The sequence below is a fragment of the Ictalurus punctatus genome, chromosome 28 (genome assembly GCF_001660625.3).
Source record: "Ictalurus punctatus breed USDA103 chromosome 28, Coco_2.0, whole genome shotgun sequence".
NCBI classification, from domain to species: Eukaryota; Metazoa; Chordata; class Actinopteri; order Siluriformes; family Ictaluridae; genus Ictalurus; species Ictalurus punctatus.
Window position 1 is genome coordinate 11,184,424 of NC_030443.2, and position 20,986 is coordinate 11,205,409.

At 38.9% G+C, this 20,986-nt stretch overlaps 1 protein-coding gene across 3 annotated transcripts in view; it reads left to right on the plus strand.

Moving 5' to 3' along the window:
• The window catches only part of LOC108260373 (carotenoid-cleaving dioxygenase, mitochondrial), a 32,585-nt gene extending 12,568 nt beyond the window's left edge, over positions 1–20,017 (plus strand). For 2 of the 3 annotated variants that reach the window (XM_017460623.3, XM_053677148.1), the window contains 11 exons: positions 629–815; positions 7,946–8,157; positions 9,573–9,688; positions 12,321–12,423; positions 15,335–15,463; positions 16,263–16,423; positions 16,687–16,854; positions 16,980–17,117; positions 18,154–18,336; positions 19,104–19,214; positions 19,363–20,017. In XM_017460623.3, coding sequence (XP_017316112.1) covers positions 629–815; positions 7,946–8,157; positions 9,573–9,688; positions 12,321–12,423; positions 15,335–15,463; positions 16,263–16,423; positions 16,687–16,854; positions 16,980–17,117; positions 18,154–18,336; positions 19,104–19,214; positions 19,363–19,479 — 1,625 coding nt within the window. In that variant the 3' untranslated portion in view covers positions 19,480–20,017. The remainder of the gene's footprint in view (positions 1–628; positions 816–7,945; positions 8,158–9,572; positions 9,689–12,320; positions 12,424–15,334; positions 15,464–16,262; positions 16,424–16,686; positions 16,855–16,979; positions 17,118–18,153; positions 18,337–19,103; positions 19,215–19,362) is intronic. The other variant, XM_053677149.1, reaches the window with a different exon arrangement.
• The last annotated feature ends 969 nt before the right edge of the window (positions 20,018–20,986 follow it).

Sequence of the window (20,986 nt, forward strand, 5' to 3'; positions counted from 1 at the left end):
ATCTGTCACAGCTCAGTCAGATCAGAACTAAATTTCCCAAGATGCAACACTCACTTCTCATGCACGCATGCGCTCACCATCCCCGGAGTTCTGATCAGACACACCTGGCACCAATCACACCCACACACTCTCACCGCTAGTACTTAGGGATGTCATTCACCTAGAGTCAATGCGAAGTATACGTTCAGTCAACTCCTTTCTCTGCGTTACCAAGCCGTTCTAGTTAGTTTGTCTTCTCGTGATCCTCGACCCTTGTTTCCAGTTTCGACTACGCTCTCTGCCTGACCCCATTTGTGTTGTTCGTCCTATCTCTTGACCTTTGCCTGTCTTACGACTACGTTTCTTGAACTTCCCGATACCACGCTCTACACCTGCCTCCCGCTCCTGCTTCCGTACCGATTCAAGGTTCGTGACAGTATCAACTTTATTAATAAGCAATATTTCAAAGATCAAATGTCCAAGATTGGCCAAATATGTAAAAGACAAACAAACAAACAAAAACACTTCCATGGGGTGTGCTTATTTTTTCACATGACTGTATGTTCTGTACATAGATTAAAATCTAATTCATAACAGATAAAGCTATTTTGCTGACAGCTTGTGATGTCTGTATTTGAATTTTCTTCAGATTTTAACAATAAGCAAAAAAGTACCCTCAGGGAGCATAATGGGCTTCAAGATATTGCCCCATTGGTGCAGAGTGTGGAGGAAACTCCAGAACCTATCCCTACTACCATCAAAGGCACAATCCCTACATGGATCTGTGGAAATCTTCTTCGCAATGGCCCTGGAAAGTTTGAGTTTGGAAATCAACAGTGAGTGAAGATACACAAAAGCAATTGTTTGTTTGCTTTTGTCATATACAATCAATCAATAACAATATAAGTACTGCTCTATTATTATTATTATTATTATTATTATTATTATTATTATTCAGTTTTGGGGTAATATTAATAAATAGTACATTAATATATTGTTGACTAGTCAACTTGTCATAATTATAATAAACGGTAAATTATATTGGGATATCACTATTTTATGAAATGTTATTAGTGCATTTAAATGCTGCTAAACATCAGCAAATAATGTCTATCAGTGATAGTTCACCACTGTGCTATGTGGTGGTGAAATGAAATGGAAGAAGCTCCATTTTGTACAATTTTAATACTGCATTCTCACTTGGTAGCAATGAGTGTTCACTATCATTTACATTTTTTCTACATACAAACTGTACACTAAAAGTTTACAGAGCATGTAAATATACATTTGATTCTAAATGATTTACATTAATTATAGTGCCTTTATATTTATATAAAATTATGTGTTTTTAATTTAATCTCTAATAAAAATGATTTAAAAATTATGTTTAAGTCTTCTTTATCTATTGGTAACTGGTTCTGGTTTCTGTATTGGTAACCAGTTGCATAATCACATTCATGGTCACTGAAATATTTAGGCCATGCTTTCCACAGACCATAATATTTCAACCTTACTTATTCAACTACCTAAATCTTTGGAACCCTTGTTTGAAATATTAACATAATAGTTATTGTCATTATGAGTGCCATTAGATGACATGCTTTTAACATATTTTACTATTATTTATATTGGGCCTAATTTTTTTTACACTGGGAATGTTTACACTAGCTTTTGAAGCATGGCTGTGGGGATTTGTGCTCATTCAGCCACAAGAGCATTAGTAAGGATTGTGCCCATTCAGCCACAAGAGCATTAGTAGGTCAGGCACTGATATTGGGTGAGGAGGCCTGGGGCACAATGTACATTACAATTAATTCAAAGGTATTCAGTGGGGTTAAGGTCAGGTCACTTGATTTTTATTCCACTCCAACCTTGGCAAACCATGTCTTTGTGGACCTTGCTTTATACAAAGGGGGCATAAGTTTGATTTTGACATTGGTGGCGGCACAAAAGCAGTCCACAGCCTAACATTTGTCACAATACTGAGTCAGACTACTAACATATCACCATGTCATTGTTCAATCTTACCTGTAACCCTGCCTCTCTTCCTGCTCTGTCTGAGCTACTACCTGGCAGGACTACTTCTGTCACCTGACCTGACAAAATAACAAATCGTTACATGCCATATAAACAGTGAGGAAACACATTTGTGGCTTAGTTGTTGTGGTATTATTATTATTATTACCATAATTGACACTACACAGTAGAAATTGAGAGAATATTTTAAGTAACTTACACTTTGACTTCTTGTAAAGTAACTCCTAATGTCCACTCGTGTGTGTGTGTGTGTGTGTGTGTGTGTGTGTGTGTGTGTGTGTGTGTGTGTGTGGCAATGTGTTTGGCAATTTTGGCAATTTGCTGATATGCTGAGTCAGATTGGTGGCCAAAAAAAGAAAGGTGGACATTAGGAGCTACTTTAAAACAAGTCAAAGTATACACATACACACACACAAAATCAATATGAGATGCGATTTGTCCCATATTTTTGTGCATAGAACAGAAATATCGGCATAAGTATAGTGTCTTCGTCATATATCGGTAGTCTGCATGATGCACAGCTAGTTGACAGAGCTTTGTCGCTTTGTTCAACCGGATGTAGCTGCAGCATCTCACACATTAGCAAGAAATGGCAAAGCCAACCGCGGGACTCGTAGTAGAGAACGAGATCTGTTAACTCTTTGTGTACCACAAATTGTGCTACTGTCTTGGCCAGGATGCACTTGTAAAAGTGATTCTTAATCTCAGTGAGACTTTTTCTGGTTAAATAAAATAAATTAAAACCACAAGACACCGATGGACAACAGTGCTTATATATAAATATATTTGAATCGTTTGATCAAAATGATTGCTGGGGACATTTCAGTAGTTACTGGATAGGGACATGTACCTAGCGGCCTTGTTAAATTTTATGCCCCTGTACAGGGGCATTGTCATGCTGGAACATGTTTGGGCTTGGCCCCTTAGCAGCATTAGTGCACAGTGCAAAGGTTTTATTTATTTATTTATTTATTTATTTATTTTTTATTTTTTTCTACCTGAAAAGTAACTTTAGACAGTAATAAAACTAAATTTAGCCTGCATTCCTTTACCATTGCTTCAACCAGTTAACAGCTTAACAGCCACAGTAAGTGAATGTGGGCCAGTCCATCTCAAGTGGTACAATAATTGTAAAGTTGGTTGCTTGACCATTGTTAATTTTCCAAATTTTTTGTTTTAAGTGATTACCTCCTATGTATTGTCATCGCAAAACGTCTGGGTTACCCATGTAACCCTGTTCCCTGAGAAGGGAACGAGACGTTGCGCTTAGCTTAACAGTATGGGAGCGCCCTCGTGCATGTGACTGGTATCTGAAGCTTGTGTAAAATCATGCCTCTACTTATAGGCCTGCCATGATCAGGTGACGTGGCAATTAAGTGCAACGCATGATATATATATATATATATATATATATATATATATATATATATATATATATATACATACATATTATATATATAATATGGCACCTGTGAACCACACCATCAGCCTCTATTATCTGAAGCGAGGATGCAATTCACAGGCCTCTCAGGAGTGAGGGCGAACCACAGTGGGCAGTATGTTGTCTCCTCGGAGGCGAACATATCCACTTCCACTTGTCCGAACCGCCGCCATATGGACTCCACCACTTGTGGATGGAGCCTCCAACCCCTGGGCCTCAGCCCCTGCCTTGAGAGGATGTCTGCCCATACATTCCGGCTGCCCGGAATGTACATTGCGCTCACTGACAAGAACTTTCCCTCTGCCCAGTGAAGGATTAGTTGTGCCTGCCTGAACAGGGGGTGTGAACGTAACCCTCCCTGGTGGTTGATATGAGACCACCACTGTGTTGTCTGACACAACTAGCACATGGTGGCCTCTCAACTGAGGAAGAAAGAATTTCAGTGCTAGGAATACGGCCCTCATATATAGGCGATTTATATGCCACTCCAGATGAGCGCCGATCTAAAGACCGTGAGCTGGACAGCCATCTAAGACTGCACCCCAGCCCATGAGGGACGCGTCTGTCATTACCATCTTGCGATAAGGAGACGCCCCTAGAGTGTGACCCGAGGCTAGAATCTTCGGACACCTCAAATACTCAGAGCACGTAGGCATCGCTGCGTGACACTGGTTACTCTCAGAGCTTTCATCCTCGGATGAAACCCATGACTTTTCAGCCACTACTGAAATGGTCTCATGTGTAATAGGCCCAACGGTATGACATTGGCTGCTGCTGCCATAAGGCCCAACAGTCTCTCGTAGAGACTGGAGGGGATGCCCAGACCTAGCTTTTATCTCAAAGTTGAAAGGATTGATCCTATGCATGTTGGGGATAGAAATGCCCTCATAGTAGTAGAATACCTTATAACCCCTAGAAAAGATGTACTCTGCACTGGATAAAGCATACTTTTCTTGAGGTTCAACCTGAGCCCCAAGCTCCTCATGTGGGCGTGAACAACATCTCGATGTTGAACTGTTTCAACTGCCCTGGGTCATGCCAGAATTAACCAGTCGTCCAGGTAGTTTAGTACACGGATGCCCTGGAGTCGCAAGGGAGCCAGAGCAGCATTCTTGCACTTTGTGAAGGTGTGAGGGGATAAAGCTAGCCCGAAGGGAAGAACCCAAAATTGGTATGTGTTGTCTCCAAACGCGAACCTCAGGAACTTCCTGTGACTGGGTGATATTCCTATGTGGAAATATGCATCTTTCAGATCTATCGTCGCAAACCAGTCCTCGAACTGAATCTGTGGCACGATAAGTTTGAGCGTCAGCATCTTGAACTTGTATGTCAGAAGAGTACGGTTCAGATGATGCAGATCTAAAATTGGCCGCATACTCCCATCTTTTTTGCGGACCAGGACATAACGGCTGTAAAAACCTCACAGGGAACGGGGTACATGTTCTATGGCCCCTTTGTCCAAAAGGGAATTTACTTCCTGCGCTAACATTGGGCTCTGCTCTGTACTGACAACTGTGGTGAGCACACGTCTGAACCAGGGGGTCGAGCTCTGAACTGGACCCGGTAACCCTTTTCTATGGTAGACAGAGCCCATGGAGACACTTTTGGCAGTAGTTTCCATGCTGCCAAATGGTCTTTCAGTGATGTTAGCTTTTCCACATCCCATTGGAGGGAAAGCATCAGATTTCCGTCGCCCTGTGACAGCTCGCTGACCAGAGAAGGCTGAAAACGTGGGATGGCCTTGGCCAGGGCAGGCCCCACAGTAGCACTGATAAATCTGTGGCGCGGCGCAGCACTGCCACTGCCTCGGGCCCAATTCCCTCCTCAGTATCGAGCTCACTCAGCAGGTCTACTTGGTAGGCTTGCAACACTACCATTGTATGCAGTGACCCACAAGCAAGACCTGCTGCCGCATAGGCTTTGCCCACCAACTCCGAGGTGGCCTTACAAGGCTTAGAGGGTAAAGTTGGCCTCCCTAAATTACCTGCCACTGATGGCAAGAGGTGGCTCGCAAGCGCTTCCTCCCCATGACGGCTGAGTAATTGTCATCCCCCTATCTATATAGAGGAGAAATAAGTCACGAGCATGATGGTCGGTGTTACTTCCACGAGAGCTTTACTCAAATTCATTACAAAAATACAACAATACATATAAACAGCTGTACAAAACAGTAAACCTAAAGTACATTAAGACATTATTTAAATAAAAGTACACATAAAAATATGCCTTTCATGTCCACATGTTAAAATTACGGCTAAACACAAGCTAGCGCTTTTCTGGTTTTCCGTACAAGGTGAGGACCCGCACGTGCACACACACGCACACACACGACAAAACTTACTCACATCTACTCAAAAACCATCAGAAACAAAATACAATCTCAAAATGTCAGCAAATTAACACAGATAAAACAGGTGAGTTAAGCATGCACAACATAACTATATAGAGGAAAAATAAGTCACAAGCATGACGGTCGGTGTTACTTCCACGAGAGCTTTACTCGAATGGAATATTACCGCTTTTCCTCCATTATTTGGGTGGCGACTAAAGCAATCTATCCCACAGTGCAGGATTCAGACCATCCTAATAGATGACTGATCAGCATTATACTCACTTGAATCAATGTATTAACACATAAAAATGGAACAACAGCGAAAAATAAACACTCAACTCTTTTTTTTAAACATTTGACTACTTAACTTTTTACTCTTTTTTTCATTACTGATCATGAATTTGAATCTGCTATACCTTGTTACAGCATAGAGCATATCACATTTCAACTTGTCACATAATCAGATGTCACGGGGTTATAAACACGGCTAGTGTATGGTTTTCTCCAGAAGCGTGATATCTCATCATGCTGGGAAAAAAGGGTTTTCTGCGGTGTGAGGGAGATTTATATTTATTTTCACTGTAGAGGAAGCGCTCATCCAGCCTGCTACGAGCCCCTTCCGCTTCCCCGGTCCAGTCTATATTCAACTTTTCAACTGCCCTACTGATCACCTCAAGCAGCTCTTTATAAGCTTGAGAGCTGCTGTCAGTTTTTGGTGCAATGGCACCCTCCACCGACTTCTTGGAGTCAGCGAGAGTGTTTTGGCTTTCCATAGGAGATGGAGGAGTCGCAACACAAGCTCCAAAGTCAGGCGGAGAGCCAGACCTGGAAGACAGAGCAAGAGATAGAGCAGCGCTTGTCTATGTCTCCTCTTCCAAATCCATACGAGAAACCCACGACCCTAGCCGGCTGGCTGCCTCGGCAGCGGCCGGCCCAGATCCACAAGGCTCTGAAACCCAACTCCCTTCAGACGGGAAGAGAGCAAGACGAGAGCAGAGCTGCCTAATTGTGAAATGTTCACAATGCTGACAGACAGACCCCTCGAGGGCTGCTGTCGCATGCTCTACGCCCAAACACTTCACACAGAAAGCATGTTTGTCTCCTCCCGTGATGAAACGGGAGCAAGGTGTAATACACTTCCTGAATCCTTTCTTGCTCATTCTTTCTTTCTCTTTTCTTTTTAAAAAGGGATAGAAAAGTTTTGAGATTTTGAGAAATAGTCGAAATGAAGTGTCTTTGTCACACAAACAGACATGCAGTCTCGCTGAAGATAATAAGGCTGGCGGCGTGGTTCACAGGTGCCATATATATATCATGTGATGCGCTTAATTGCCACATCACCTGATCATGGCAGGCCTATAAGTAGAGGCATGATTTTACACAAGCTTCAGATACCAGTCACACGCGCAAGGGCGCTCCCATACTGTTATGCTAAGTGCAACGTCGAAGTTCCCTTTGAAAGGGAACAACCAGTTATTATTTATTTATTTAACTTGGTTTAACTATGATGGCCATCTCTGTGCCATGGCGCACACACAAAAAAAATTGCTTATACAGCTGTATAGGGAAATGTCAATATCTTGGCTCAGGACGGTCCTAGCTCCTTGGAACAAAGACTGATCTCTAGAGCACATTACAAGGTATGTGTACAAAAGCAGCTCAGAAGTCACATACTGCTTTTATTACAGGAGAAACAACAGCACCGCTCTGTTTCTGACACTGTTCATTTGTAAAACACCCAACTGAACGCTGTATTTCCACAACTGGATAAAATCTATTCATGCATAACAACTGTAAATCTATACCAGCACGATTGATCAGGGTTCTTAAAATCTGGCCCTTGAGGTCTACTATCCTGAAGAGTTTAGCTCCAACTCTAATAAAACACACCTGAACAAGCTAACCAAGGTCTTCAGGATTAGTAGAAAATTACAAGCAGGTAATTTTGGAGATAAATTCTGTACATCTGTAGAACGTGGTGGTTTTGCAATGACAATACATAGAGGTAATCACTCAAAACAAAAAATTAGGAAAATCAACAATGGTCAAGCCACTCCGCATTGGACTACTTGAGATAGAATGACCCATGTACACACCCCTACACAAATCTGGTCATAGCCAATTTATGCCTGTCTTAATTTTCTCTCTATTCTCAGATTTAATCACTGGTTTGATGGAATGGCATTGATGCACCGCTTTCATATTGCTGATGGTCAAGTGACCTATAGGAGTCGTTTTCTGCGCAGTGACTCCTACAAGCAGAACAGTGAGATGAATCGAATTGTGGTGTCCGAATTTGGCACTCTTGCTTTCCCTGACCCATGCAAGAATATCTTCCAGCGCTTCATGTCCTTCTTTGAGAGGATGAGTGAGTATAGTCTCCTGGTTATGAATGCAAAAATGTACAGATATTGTACTTTAGTACTACACAGTTCCAGTTCAGATCTGGTTTTGTTACATTTTTGTTACATTTTATTCCCTTACGTCATTAAACTTCTATGCAAATCTTTAATACCTTACTGGATCCGGTTTGAAAGAACAGAATTTATACGAAAATATGCAGTACAGGGGAACACCAGGACAGGATCTAAGACCAAAACTTTAAATGGTAGGGACATAGTGCTATTATAAAACTCAAGGCATAAGCATAAAATAATGTGCTGTCCACATATAGTAAGAGTTAATGGCCTGGCTCAATTAAATAAAATTGAGCCTTATTTTCCTGTTAATTACTGAGAATTATAATGTCCCACAAAACAATATTATACAGATAGATGCTTGGTTATTCCAACAAAAGCATCAGTTAAAGAACTATTTTTTTTTTCAATTATTTAATACCTCTGTGGATCATATTTCTATTTTTTAAATACCATTTGTAGGACCTTTAGCAATATAATGCTGTGGTTAACTTTCAAGTGCTGCAACAAAATATTTGTGATTATGTAAATATGGGCCAAAAGTCATGGGTCAAAAAGAGCTTACAAAGCAGGTTTGGGATCTCATTGTTGACAAATATCAGGAGACAGTTACAAAAAAAAATGTAACAAGTGGAGAAAATATGGCATGACAGTGACACTACTAAGAACAGGACGTTCCTCTAAACTTGATGAGAATATAAGGAGAAAACTGGTCAGGGAGGCTGCCAAGAGGCCTATAGCAAACTTAAAAGAATTGCAGCAATTTCTGGCAAGTACTGGTTGCTCCCTACATGTGACCAACCAAGTCTTCATATCTCTTGGTTATGGGTTAAGGTGGCAAGACAGAAACCATTTTTAAAAAATCACCCATACTCCAAAAACATGTGGAATAATGTCGAATGCTCTGATGAGGCCAATGTTGAACTTTTTGGCCATAATACCAAAAGATATGTTTGGCACAAAAAACACAGCACATCACCAAAAGAACACCATCCCCATGGGGAATGGGTGGAGGAAATAATGAATAGCTCAAAATACCAGTCAATTTTGGCTCAAAACCTTAAGTCTTGTGCTAAAACTTAAGATGAAGAGAAATTTCATCTTTCAGCATGACAATGACCCAAAGCAAACCTCCAAATCAACAAAGGAATGGGTTCACCAAAACAAGATCAAGGTTTTTGAATGGCCCAGCCAGAGGCCAGACCTAAATCCAATCCAAAATCTGTGTGGTGACCTGAAGATGGCTGTGCCCAGGCAATGCCCAGCCAATTTGCCAAGAGTTAGAATGTTTTTGCAAATTTCAAAATGTTGCTAAGTCAAGAACAGATAAGCTAGTTCATTTTATTGTGCAATTTTCCCTTTGTAGAGCCAACAGACAACACTAACGTGAGCGTCATCAAATACAAAGGTGACTACTATGTCAGCACAGAGACTAACTTTATGTACAAAATTGATCCGTGCACTCTGGAAACAAAAGAGAAGGTACGTAATGTGAAGGACATACCATCTCTCATTTTTCACTCTAATCAAAATGACTTCCCTCTGTCAAGTTTCTTTTTATTTTAATGTCTACATTCAATTCTGTTTAATTAAAAATAACTTGTAACAAACTTTTCACAAATACACAAAGCACAAAATACACAATTACACAGCACATACAGCACAGTCTAAAACTGTCACAACACATTCCACAAATACATGCACAAACATAGACACTTTCTTGAATAGTCCCACAAATGTCCCACAAAAACCTATAAAACAATTCGTATCTGTAGCATAACATTTGAAAAATAACATTTTAATTGTATTGTATAGCATGTACTTGTACATTTGTATTATACAATTGCAATCAGAATGATTCAAGCCCATTGCAAATCAGGTACAGTGGCAAGAAAAAGTATGTGAACCTTTTGGAATTTCATGGTTTTCTGCATAAATTTGTCATAAAATGTAATCTGATCTTCAAGGGTATAATTATATAAATATAATGTGTCTAAAATAATAACACAAAATAAATTCTGATCTCTCATGTCTTTATTGAAAACACTCATTAAACATTCAAAATGGCAGTGGAAAAAGTAAGTGAACCCTTAGAATTAATAACTGATTGACCCCAGATGTAGTGCTGTGTGGTTTTTCCAAATAGTTCAATCTCAGTTTCATCAGTCCACCAAACACTTTGCCAATACCGCTGTGGAGTGTCACTGTGCTCTTTTGCAAACTTCAGGCGTGCAGCAATGTTCTTTTTAGTAAGCAGTGGCTTCCTTCGTGATGTCCTGCTGTAGATACCCTGCTTGTTCAATGTTTTACGTATTTTAGACTCATGAACAAAGATGTTAGCCAGTTCCAATGATGCCTTAAAATCTTTGGCTGTCATACAGGGTTGTTTCTTTACCTCATTGATGAGTCTTCATTGTGCTCTTGGTGTCATTTTGACTGGGTGCCCACTTCTTGGTAGAGTAGCAACAGTCCCAAAGTGTCTCCATTTGTAGAATGTTTGCCTAACTGTAGACTGGTGAATTTCTAAAGTCTTTGAAATCACTTTGTAACCCTTGCCAGCTTTATGTAAATCAACAATTCTTGATCGTAGATCCTCTGAAAGATCTTTTTGGCAAGGCATGACTCACATAAACATGTGCTTCTTGTGCAGAGCAAACTCCAAAAGTTTGAGGGGTTTTTATCAGTCAAAGTAGCTGTAGTCCACACCTCCAAACTCATTTTCTTAACTCCAAGTGTGGTAAAACCTGATTCCAATTAGCTTTTTTGAGGTCATTAACTCAAGGGTTCACATACTTCTTCCACAAGCAATATGAGGTTTTTTGGTTGTTCTCAATAAAGACATGAAAGATCTTTTTTTTGTGTGTGTTATCATTTTAGACACATTATTTGTCAATACCCTTGACTTAGATGAAGATCAGATCACATTTTATGACAAATTTATTCAGAAAACCATGAAATTCCAAAAGGTTAACATACTTTTTCTTGCCACTGTATATTGTCAGCAGAACTCATTATAAGTTGCATTTTCACTTGAATTTGGGGAAACCATTTGAAGCATTCATTGTGTCGAACTGTTTGAATTGCTTTTGTTTGATTTCTTCATTGCAAAGAGCTGAAAGTCTGTAAATTTTGACAGTAAACCTGATTTGCAATGGGGGTTGAATAATTTTGACTACAAGTGTATTTGCAAAGTGAGCTGCAATTCTCTTTTATTCTATGCATGTTTGCATTTATTTGCGGAATGTGTTATGATTATATGAATCTGAATTTATACATGCACATTTTGCTTTGCTTTTATTTATGAGATGTTTTGTGACTTTATGTATATTTGAGCATGTGGCATCTTATTAACAGTTGAGTTACATGTGCATAGTGAACATGTGTGTAATTGCACACATTAGTATTCAGTTTGTGTCTGCTTAAAACACAGACGTGTCTCAATTACATGTGATTCCAATATTAAATACAAAAATATGATATACTTGATAGTATCAGCCCTTAAAAATCCACCAAAAAAAAAAAATGTTTGCATGGAGGACATTTGAGGAGACAGCATTTTAATCTGAGACATTGTTCAAGAACAGTGTTTTTTTTTTTTTTTTTTTTTTTTTTTTTTTTAATTATATGCATAAATAGTATAAAAGGGGACAAAGCTCTGTGTAGACAGTAACCTGGGGTCCTTGGAGCTGTGAGGGGGTCATGCTACTTACTATGCCACCATGCCACTCATAATCATATTAGTCTCTCTCTCTTTCTTTTCATTTTTTATTTTTACATTGTCATGTCAAGTCCAAATTTTCTAGTCCTGATTTTTTGTGACTTAAAGGCAAGTGCTTGTGGTGGTCTAGATGATATTGAAAATCCCATTTCGCATACCTCTAATCAAGAAAAAATCGACAGCCTCAGAGACATGAACTACACACACATAACCTTAATAATAAATGTAATAATCTGAATGTGCCATCCAGAGAGAAACTTGTAAACTGACTATGATCACAAGGAACTTTCCAAGTATGTTTTGAATTCTGAATACAGCCTTTTATGTTTATGTTTGTAAATGGTTTGGATTATGTTTTCTTTTCACTGTTTATGGTATTTCCACAATAATGCCAAGGTGGACTGGAGCAAGTTCATTGCCGTTAATGGTGCAACCGCCCACCCCCATGTTGACCCAGATGGTACAGCCTACAACATGGGCAACTCCTATAGCAGGAAAGGTGAGATCATAACACACATACACACTGAAGAACAGAAGACACTTATTTGCCTTGGGTGTCCATGGTATGGGTTGTTGTCCTGGGAGGCTGGCTTGCTCTTTACATTCAGGCTGCCATCTCACTGAAATCTTTGATAATATGTCCCAAAAATCATGTGAAGCATGTTGATTGTGGTAGGTCATGGGAGGTCTCAGACCACCGCAACTCCTTCTGTGGTGGTGCTTTTCTATCCTTGGATGAGGGTAGATAACAGTGGTATCACAGATTTGACTGTTTATCTCATTTACTTTGAAGCATGCTTTCCCCAGATCATTGAGGACAATGTATGTTCCTGTGAGGCATGCCAGTGGTCCCAGGTTAATGATAAGCAAATGATTTACATATTGTAGGAGTTTGCATGGGGCAGTCTTGGCATTGGTATTGGCCAGTTTTGCTTCAAGTTTCTCATAGAAAATAATTAGTGATTTTTGAAAGCCCTGAGTGACATAGCTATAGGTCCAATGAGACTTTGTGTAGCCCATGTTGAAGGCGAAGGCAACATTAAGATTCTGAGTGAAATGTTAATGATTAGAAGTCATTTGCCAGATCAAGAGCCGTGAAACAGGAATAACTTTTGGCCCCCTGCTTGTAGGCGGATCAACATGTTCATAGCATTCCACAACAACCTCCTGGGTTGCCTCCATTGCTTCCATCCTGATGGAGTACTTCTTATCTGCCTCTTCTTCATAACACAATGACTCTACTTTTGCTAGTTTGGAGTCATTCTAGTGTCCTACTCAGATGGAACTGTGTTTGTCCATGAGAAATTTTGAATTCCCTATGCCCCTCTCAATGGGGGTATTTCTGAAGATGTGGTCAATGGTTTGAGATGCTGGGGATAGTGATCATACACAGTTAATTGAAGGAGAGAGAGTTTTGTCAGCAGCATCAGAATAAGGTCCTATCCACATGCAGACTCGGAATACATATTGATTTATTTTAAGGAAACGTTCTGCATTTTTGTACTGGGTGTAGTCCAAGTGCACTGATTGTCTAGCAGGTTACTACTTTTATTGCTTCTGTGAAATTATTGGTGACTCCACTCCCTGTGTCAAAAAGTGTCATGTGCATTGTAAGCAGTCAGGCCATTGACTTGTCTATATTTTGGTAGGGTTAGGTCTTCTGATGGAGGTTGGATTCTGGGGTGTCTCTAGCCTTCTGTTCTACTTCCTAAAACTGCTCGAATGAAAAGGGTCTAGATCTTAATTGGTTTGCTTTGCATGCTGAAGTCTCTTGACCTCTCAGTTGAAATAACCATCTCTTTCATCTTGCGTGGATGGGAGGGTGCCTGGGGTAAAATTAAGAATAGGCATAATCTTGGTTGTCAGCGTATGCTTGGGATGACAACCTCAACAAGTGTAAAGCAGTCTTCAGTTGTGAGATTGTGTTGTCAGGTTTTTTGTTGTGTTAAGTGACATTGGATCCTCATACTTGTGTTGTCTATGGTTCTGACAGGAGATGCATTCAGTTTAAGAGTCTTTTGGAAGGGTGCAGTTGTCGGATACATATTGTTGTTGTTGTTGTTGTTTAGGATAGAGAGTTTGAAATTCACTGGGAGTACTGCCTTTACCCTTCTCTAATTTCTTGAGGGCTGGTTGCTCAGGGGAATTTTTGTTCCTTCTTTGTAACTCATTTTTAATTTCTCTTTGTTGATTAAGGTAAGGGCTTTGTCCAAGATCCATTCCATTTAATCTGTGATTGATGTGATACCCTGCAGGCCCATGATTCTTTTTAACACATCAACAGTCTGGAAGTCTGCTTCCTCCATCTTGGACTAGAGAGTGGTGGTGGATCAGAAGGCTTGTAAGCTTTTAGCCTGGGGGCTTGGTGGAGAGGGTGGATAAAATGAAATGGCGGCGATGTGGAGGTAAATTATCAGAACAGGTGATCTCCATTCTCCATGTTGCCAGGGTTGAAGGTGGCCATTATTTCTTGTCATGGCTCTAGGTTCTTATTTGTTGACAGATAGCTGGACAGAATGAAAGGTTTCTTCTCCTGGACTCTTTTGTTTCACTGGAATAATCTTTTCTTCAATCTTGAACCTGAAGAGGAGCTTGGGTTTGGTTCTTTACCTTTGTACAATTGTGATGATATTCATTGGCATATACAGTATGTAAAAGGTAGGCCAGGCACCAGGGCTAAAGTGATCTAGAAATGGAAAAAGAGGGCTAGAAATGGAACACTGAGGTTCATACTTTTATGTGACCAAGACCACCACAATATGATACAGTAGGTATTTGAATAGGATTGGTCCTCTCTGAGAGAAGGCTCCTATTATAAGTTAAAGCACCTGTAATACTTTAACAGGTGACTCACTTCTCTCTCATTTAGAGCTGCAACAACAAATTGATAAAATTTGATTATGGAAATCACGGTCAACGTATCTCATTATCGATTAGTTGGTGTGTGCATGGCTTGGGTTACGTTTACTCATTGTGTTACTTCTGTTCTGAAAACATGCATCAGAGAGTGCATATCAAAGTTGGCTCCCAAATGACATACTGTTCACTTACACTAAGCACTATATACTCTACCGTCTAGTGTATGAATTTTAATAGGGTAGTATCATCTCAAATGGAACACTAGCGTTTTTTACTAACTGGAAGTATAAGCCGTTTCCCAGTCGATGGCACACGATGCCAAAAGCACGTAATGTGATGCAGTTATTGCTTCAATAAATAACATTATGATTTAAAAACTGTATTTTGTGTTTACTCAGGTTGCCATTGTCTTATCTTAGATTTTGTTTTAATTTCTGAAACAATTTAGTATGAGATATACACAAAAATAGAAGAAATACTTTTTCACAGCATTGTAAGCATTGGATATGAGCTAAAGTAAATTATAATCACATGTTGCATGTGTTTGGTAGGTGCTTTTTACAACATTATCAGAGTGCCCCCAAGGAATGAAGACCATGATGATACACTGCAGGGGGCAAAGGTGCTGTGTTCCATTTCTCCTGCTGATAAAAACAAACCTTCCTATTACCACAGCTTTGGTAATTGCACACACCAGACACATAACAGCTACTCATGGTTGCATTCATAATTTAATCTGAACACTAGACATTAAACAATCAGGACATCTGTGCTTTTAAATTTCCTGCAGAAAACCAGTGAGCATCACAAAGACTCTGAAAGAGGTTATACATGTTTAAAAACAGAATTTCATACCAGATTTTCAATAAAAAAATACAATTTCAAGAAAACATTTATGCAAATTGAGAAATGTTTGTGTGTTCAAGCTATTAGATTGTAAGAAGAATCTCAAGCTTGAATTTAGGTAACCCCTATTGTAACTTTTCCCATTGCCATTTGATGGTACTAGGTATGATGCCAAAGTGTTGAAAATATATTTCTTGTAAACTATATTATACTATAAAACTATAATATAAGTCAAGGTAATGCATTGTTGGACAGACCTTGCACATTAATGAGTCTTGGAGTGCTCCAAAAGATGGATATAGAGACAATATGAAACTTGAGTTCTGGCTGAAATGGCTTAAATATTTTTTCAAAGCTCTGACATGGCACAGCACTCTAAAATGCTAAAACATGACTCTTCCTTTCATTTCAGCTTAGTACTGTATTTGAGGAAGTCACTGAATGATGAAACATTCAGTACACAGTAAAATCCATAGTGTTGAATTAACACCAGGAGTGTCCAATAAGTCCAATGGACTTATTTAAACACTGTAGGGTGTGAATTCAACACTGTGGGTGTTAAATCAACACTGGTAATTTTGCTGTGTATAGATGCAACATATGTTAAATCCCTTTTGCTTTTTTTCATCCCAGCCATGTCTGAGAACTATGTGGTGTTCGTCGAACAGCCCATAAAGATGGACCTTCTTAAGATAGTGACATCTAAGATGAGGGGGAAAGGCATAAGTGACTGTATCTACTGGGACCCAAAACAAGAGACTGTCTTCCATGTTGTAAACAAACATAATGGAAAGGTGTCAACAAAGAGCCTCCTTAACATCCAAGCTAAAACTTATTTTGAGATTTTCATTCTTAAATGTATTTCTCTCCCTATCTTGTTTAGTGTAGTATAACCAGTGTATCATTAACTCTTATAGATAGCAACCAATAATACTTTGCTTTTGATACTGTTTACACAGTGCTGCATACGTGATCATAATAGACATTTAGATTCTTTTTTTTAATGTAATTAAATTCTGTTAATAAGTAACAGAATTTTTTGCTGGTTATGTAATAGGTGCATCCAGTGAAGTACCACACCACGGCTCTATCCACCTTTCACCAGATAAATGCGTTTGAGGAGGATGGCTTCCTTATAGTGGATATGTGCTGCTCAGATGATGGCAAGGCCCTTAATATCTATTATCTTCAGAACTTGCGCAAGTCTGGAGAAGCACTGGATGAGGTTAGTAACGCTGTCTTTCCAGTTTTTCTCATTGCTGTGTGCATTCCTCATCGTCATGTGCATTTGAGAGGTCACTGTTGTAATGTGCACATGTTGTTCACTCTGTTGTTTGGTTTCCTTCTAAGGTATACAAAAGCATAGACAAATTTTTTCCTCGCCGCTTTGTTCTGCCTTTGTGCATTACCAATGATACTCCACTGAACCAGAACCTCAACACACGGCCAAACAGCTCTGCTTCTGCAGTCTGCCTCAGCAAAGACAAGGTGAGCTGATGGAGTGGACTGTGTTTGTAGTAATATACATGATACCAGAGCACAGTTCAATTCTCAATTCTGATTGGTCTGAAAGTGTTGATTAATTTTCAGTAATAGCACGACTCTGACACTAGTTCCAGAAGCTAGGCAAGTCTCTGGTTGTATTATTGTGCTTGTGTTAATTTGTCATCATCATTATAATGATAACTCACACAGGGACATTCCACATAAGCAAAATGTAAAAACCTGCGTAATGTGATGACTTTTTCTAGAAAGTAACATTTATTTAGCATTTTTTGAAAGAATCTCCAGCATTAGTACTTTGTAACAGTCACAAGTAAGGCCATTCCTTTAAGTTTTCCAACATTGGAAGGTCTTAACGATGGACGGCTTTATGGTTTCTCCATTTTCATCTTATTAACATCAAGATAGATAGGTTAAAAAAGAAAGGCTGATGAGAGAACAATTGCTTATAGCTATTAAAACATACATGACATAATGTAAATTGATAAACAATTTTAATATTAGTCTTTTGTAGAAATTATTATTTTGTGTGTTCAGTACTTTGGCTCAGAAAAACACACAGATGCCCAGAGCAATGTATAATTTGTATGCCTAGTCTCTGAATTTGATAAACACATTAATAAGACCTAAATGAATTATTACTAAGCAGTGAACAAAAAGAAATTAAGAATTACATTACAAATCTTTATACATTATACATTACATATACACATACATTACAAAGCAGTTAAAACACCTAAAACGGAAAATCTACATAACAAGTAAAATCTAATTTTACCAAGTAGAAATTCTGTTTACCATTGACGGTGCACCAGCACAATGTGTTCTCTGAGGTTTGTTTGTCAGAGAACAGGTGCAAGGTGGATGTTCCCAAGTTGAATGACCATTATTTCTTTCCTGTATCAGAGGTCGGTTTTTCAGAGCTCACTGAAAAGAGTACAATGGATTGCAGCATTATTTACAATTTTTTTGATTGTACAATCTTGTCACATCTCTTTGAAAATTCTAAATTATCTTCCAGGTGTTCTGCATGTCTGAGGATCTCTATGACAATGAACTGCTGGATTATGGTGGTTTGGACTTCCCACACATTCACTATGATCGATGCAACACCAAACCATACCGTTACATCTATGGCTGTGGCTTTGGTCACCTGATTGCAGACTCGCTGATCAAAATAGACCTGGAGAGTAAAAAGCTAAAGGTAAACTTATACCAGTGATATACACTGGATGGCCAAAAGTATCACACAGCTATGTGCTTGTTGAACATCCCATTCCAAAATCATAGGCATTAATATGGAGTTGTTTCCCCTTTGCTTCTAACTTAACCTCCACTCTTCTGAGAAGGCTTTCCACTAGACTTTGGACCATGGCTATAGGGATTTGTTTCATTCAGCAACAAGTGCATTATTGAGGTTAGGCACTGATGTCAGTCAAGGAGGACTGGCATGCAGTCTGCATTCCAATTCATCCCAAATGTGTTCAGTGGGGTTGAGGTTAGGGATCTGTGCAGGCCTCTCAAGCTCTTCCACAGCAACCTTAGTAAACCATGTCTTTATGGAGCTGGCTTTATGCATAGCAGTATTGTCATGCTGGAACAGGTTTGGGACCCTTATTTCCAGTTAAGTGATATCATAATGCAACAACATACACAGCTATTCTAGACAATTTTATGCTTCCAACTTTGTAGCAACAGTTTGGGTAAGGCCAACATATGGGTATGATGGTCAGATTTCCACATACTTTTGGCCATATAGTGTAATTCAGAACTTTTCAGAGGTCCTTTTTGTTCTATGATGGAAATAATGTCAAAATGATATTTGTTGTCATTGCACTATTGCTGCAGTATTATGTCATTTAATGCCATCCTTGTGAAGCAGGTAGCATATAAAACCCACACTGGATTTTACAGTTATGATGCTATAATTTTTTTTGTAACTGTATATCTTTTTCTGTGTTCGATTGTTAGGCATGGTATCAGTCAGGCCTCTATCCATCTGAGCCTGTGTTTGTCCCCTCACCTAATGCAGAGGAAGAAGATGATGGAGTCATCCTCTCTGTTATCCTCACACCCACTGAGGTATGACACTGCTGAAATGCTCATTAAAAAGAAAACCTCAAACATACCAAATATCAAGTATCTTCTTGTTATTTAACTGAATATTTTCTATCGATCTGTCTGTGGTTAATTTTTTTCTGAAAGTGGATATTTTCTGTGTTGGTTTTAGGATAAAGGTACTTTCTTGCTGGTTCTGGATGCTAAGACGTTTGAAGAACTGGGTAGGGCTAAAGTGCCTGTTAACATTCCCTCAGGCTTCCATGGAACCTTTAACACTTTGGTATAGAACAGATCTCATATAGGGTAATAAGAGGCTTCAACTCCTGCCATGTTTATAAGTTACTTCACTAACAAATTTTTGCCATTGGCAAACATAAATCAGCTTCTGCCACTGTTTCATAGGGTGTTCCCCAGGTATCAGAACTTGTTTTCACCACTTTGCTGATCATCCTTAATGTACAAAAACATACACTCAACTTTTCTCTTCTCACAACACTATTGTTTTTATTGTTGTATGTCTTTTATTGTTCTACTTCATAATTGTTTCTTTTTAATGCTGTACAGATCATGTCATTTGTATGCAACTTGGGTTAGGTGCCATATAATTCAAATTTGTCAATTAGTATTACAACACAGTGGAACATGCTGCCTTGATTGTGGCTTTGGAAGACATTAAAGGCACAGTTAAAGATATCAGTCACTACTTTGTAACCATTATTGTAACCATTGTACCTAATGTTGTGCTTTAGAAACCTGTGTTCAGCAGTGTCAATTCAAAATTGTATTTTCTTACATGAATTTAAAATATATTACTCATCTGTCCAGTTTCTCTTGAACTTTGTGTACTACCCTTAACTTCAACTATTTTTACTACATCGTATAGAGGGTGTAGTTAAAGGTAAACGCAATACAAAACTACATTTTAAATGATCCAGAATATTAGCATGATCCACTGTATCAAAAACTGCACTGAGGTCCAGTAAAATTAAAATAGCACACTTCCCAGAGTCTACAGTTAAAAGTAAATCATTAAATACTTTGAGAAGTATCCTTTTTGAGACTCTGTACTGTGGTGTACTCTAAAACTGGTTTTGTTCAAAATATAATTTTCAGCTAGAAATATAGAAAGCTGATTAAAAAACAACTTTTTTCCCCACAACTGTCAAAATAAAAGGTAACTTAGAGATTAGTCTAAAATGAATATGAACAGATAGGTCTAGACTTGGCTTTTTGATAATCTGAAGGCAGAACGTATGCAGTGCGTATTTAAGACAAGACAGAATGGAACCACTCTTAAGGTCACTGTTTATTAAGAATAGAACAGTGGGGGCAACAACATGCAGCACTGTATTTATTGTATTTAATAAGACTTTGGGACTATGGGAGTTTTTGGAAATAATGTTGTTAAATAAAGTGTTTTGCCATTGCTGGTTTTACAAATCTCTGATAGTTAACCAAACATTGTTTCACATTGTAAACTGGACAAGGTTTAAACTGGTCAAGCCATATCTCATAAACTAAACACACACACTACACCTCCACAAAAATATAAACCAGCAGACAAATGTGCCAGGAGAGAAACGGGATGAATCGACGGAATGCACAGGACAAGCCCCTAATTCTGTTATGAACTGGTCTAGGTCTCACTGCAACATACAAAACAATAAAGGGGTGGCAACACCAAGATTGCGTTTGCTATGTATTTTATGCTCTCCTCTACTCTGGGTAAAGCTTCAGAAGCCGGCCAGGCCAAAAAACACAAACATTTCCTCTAACTATACACAAAGTGAGCT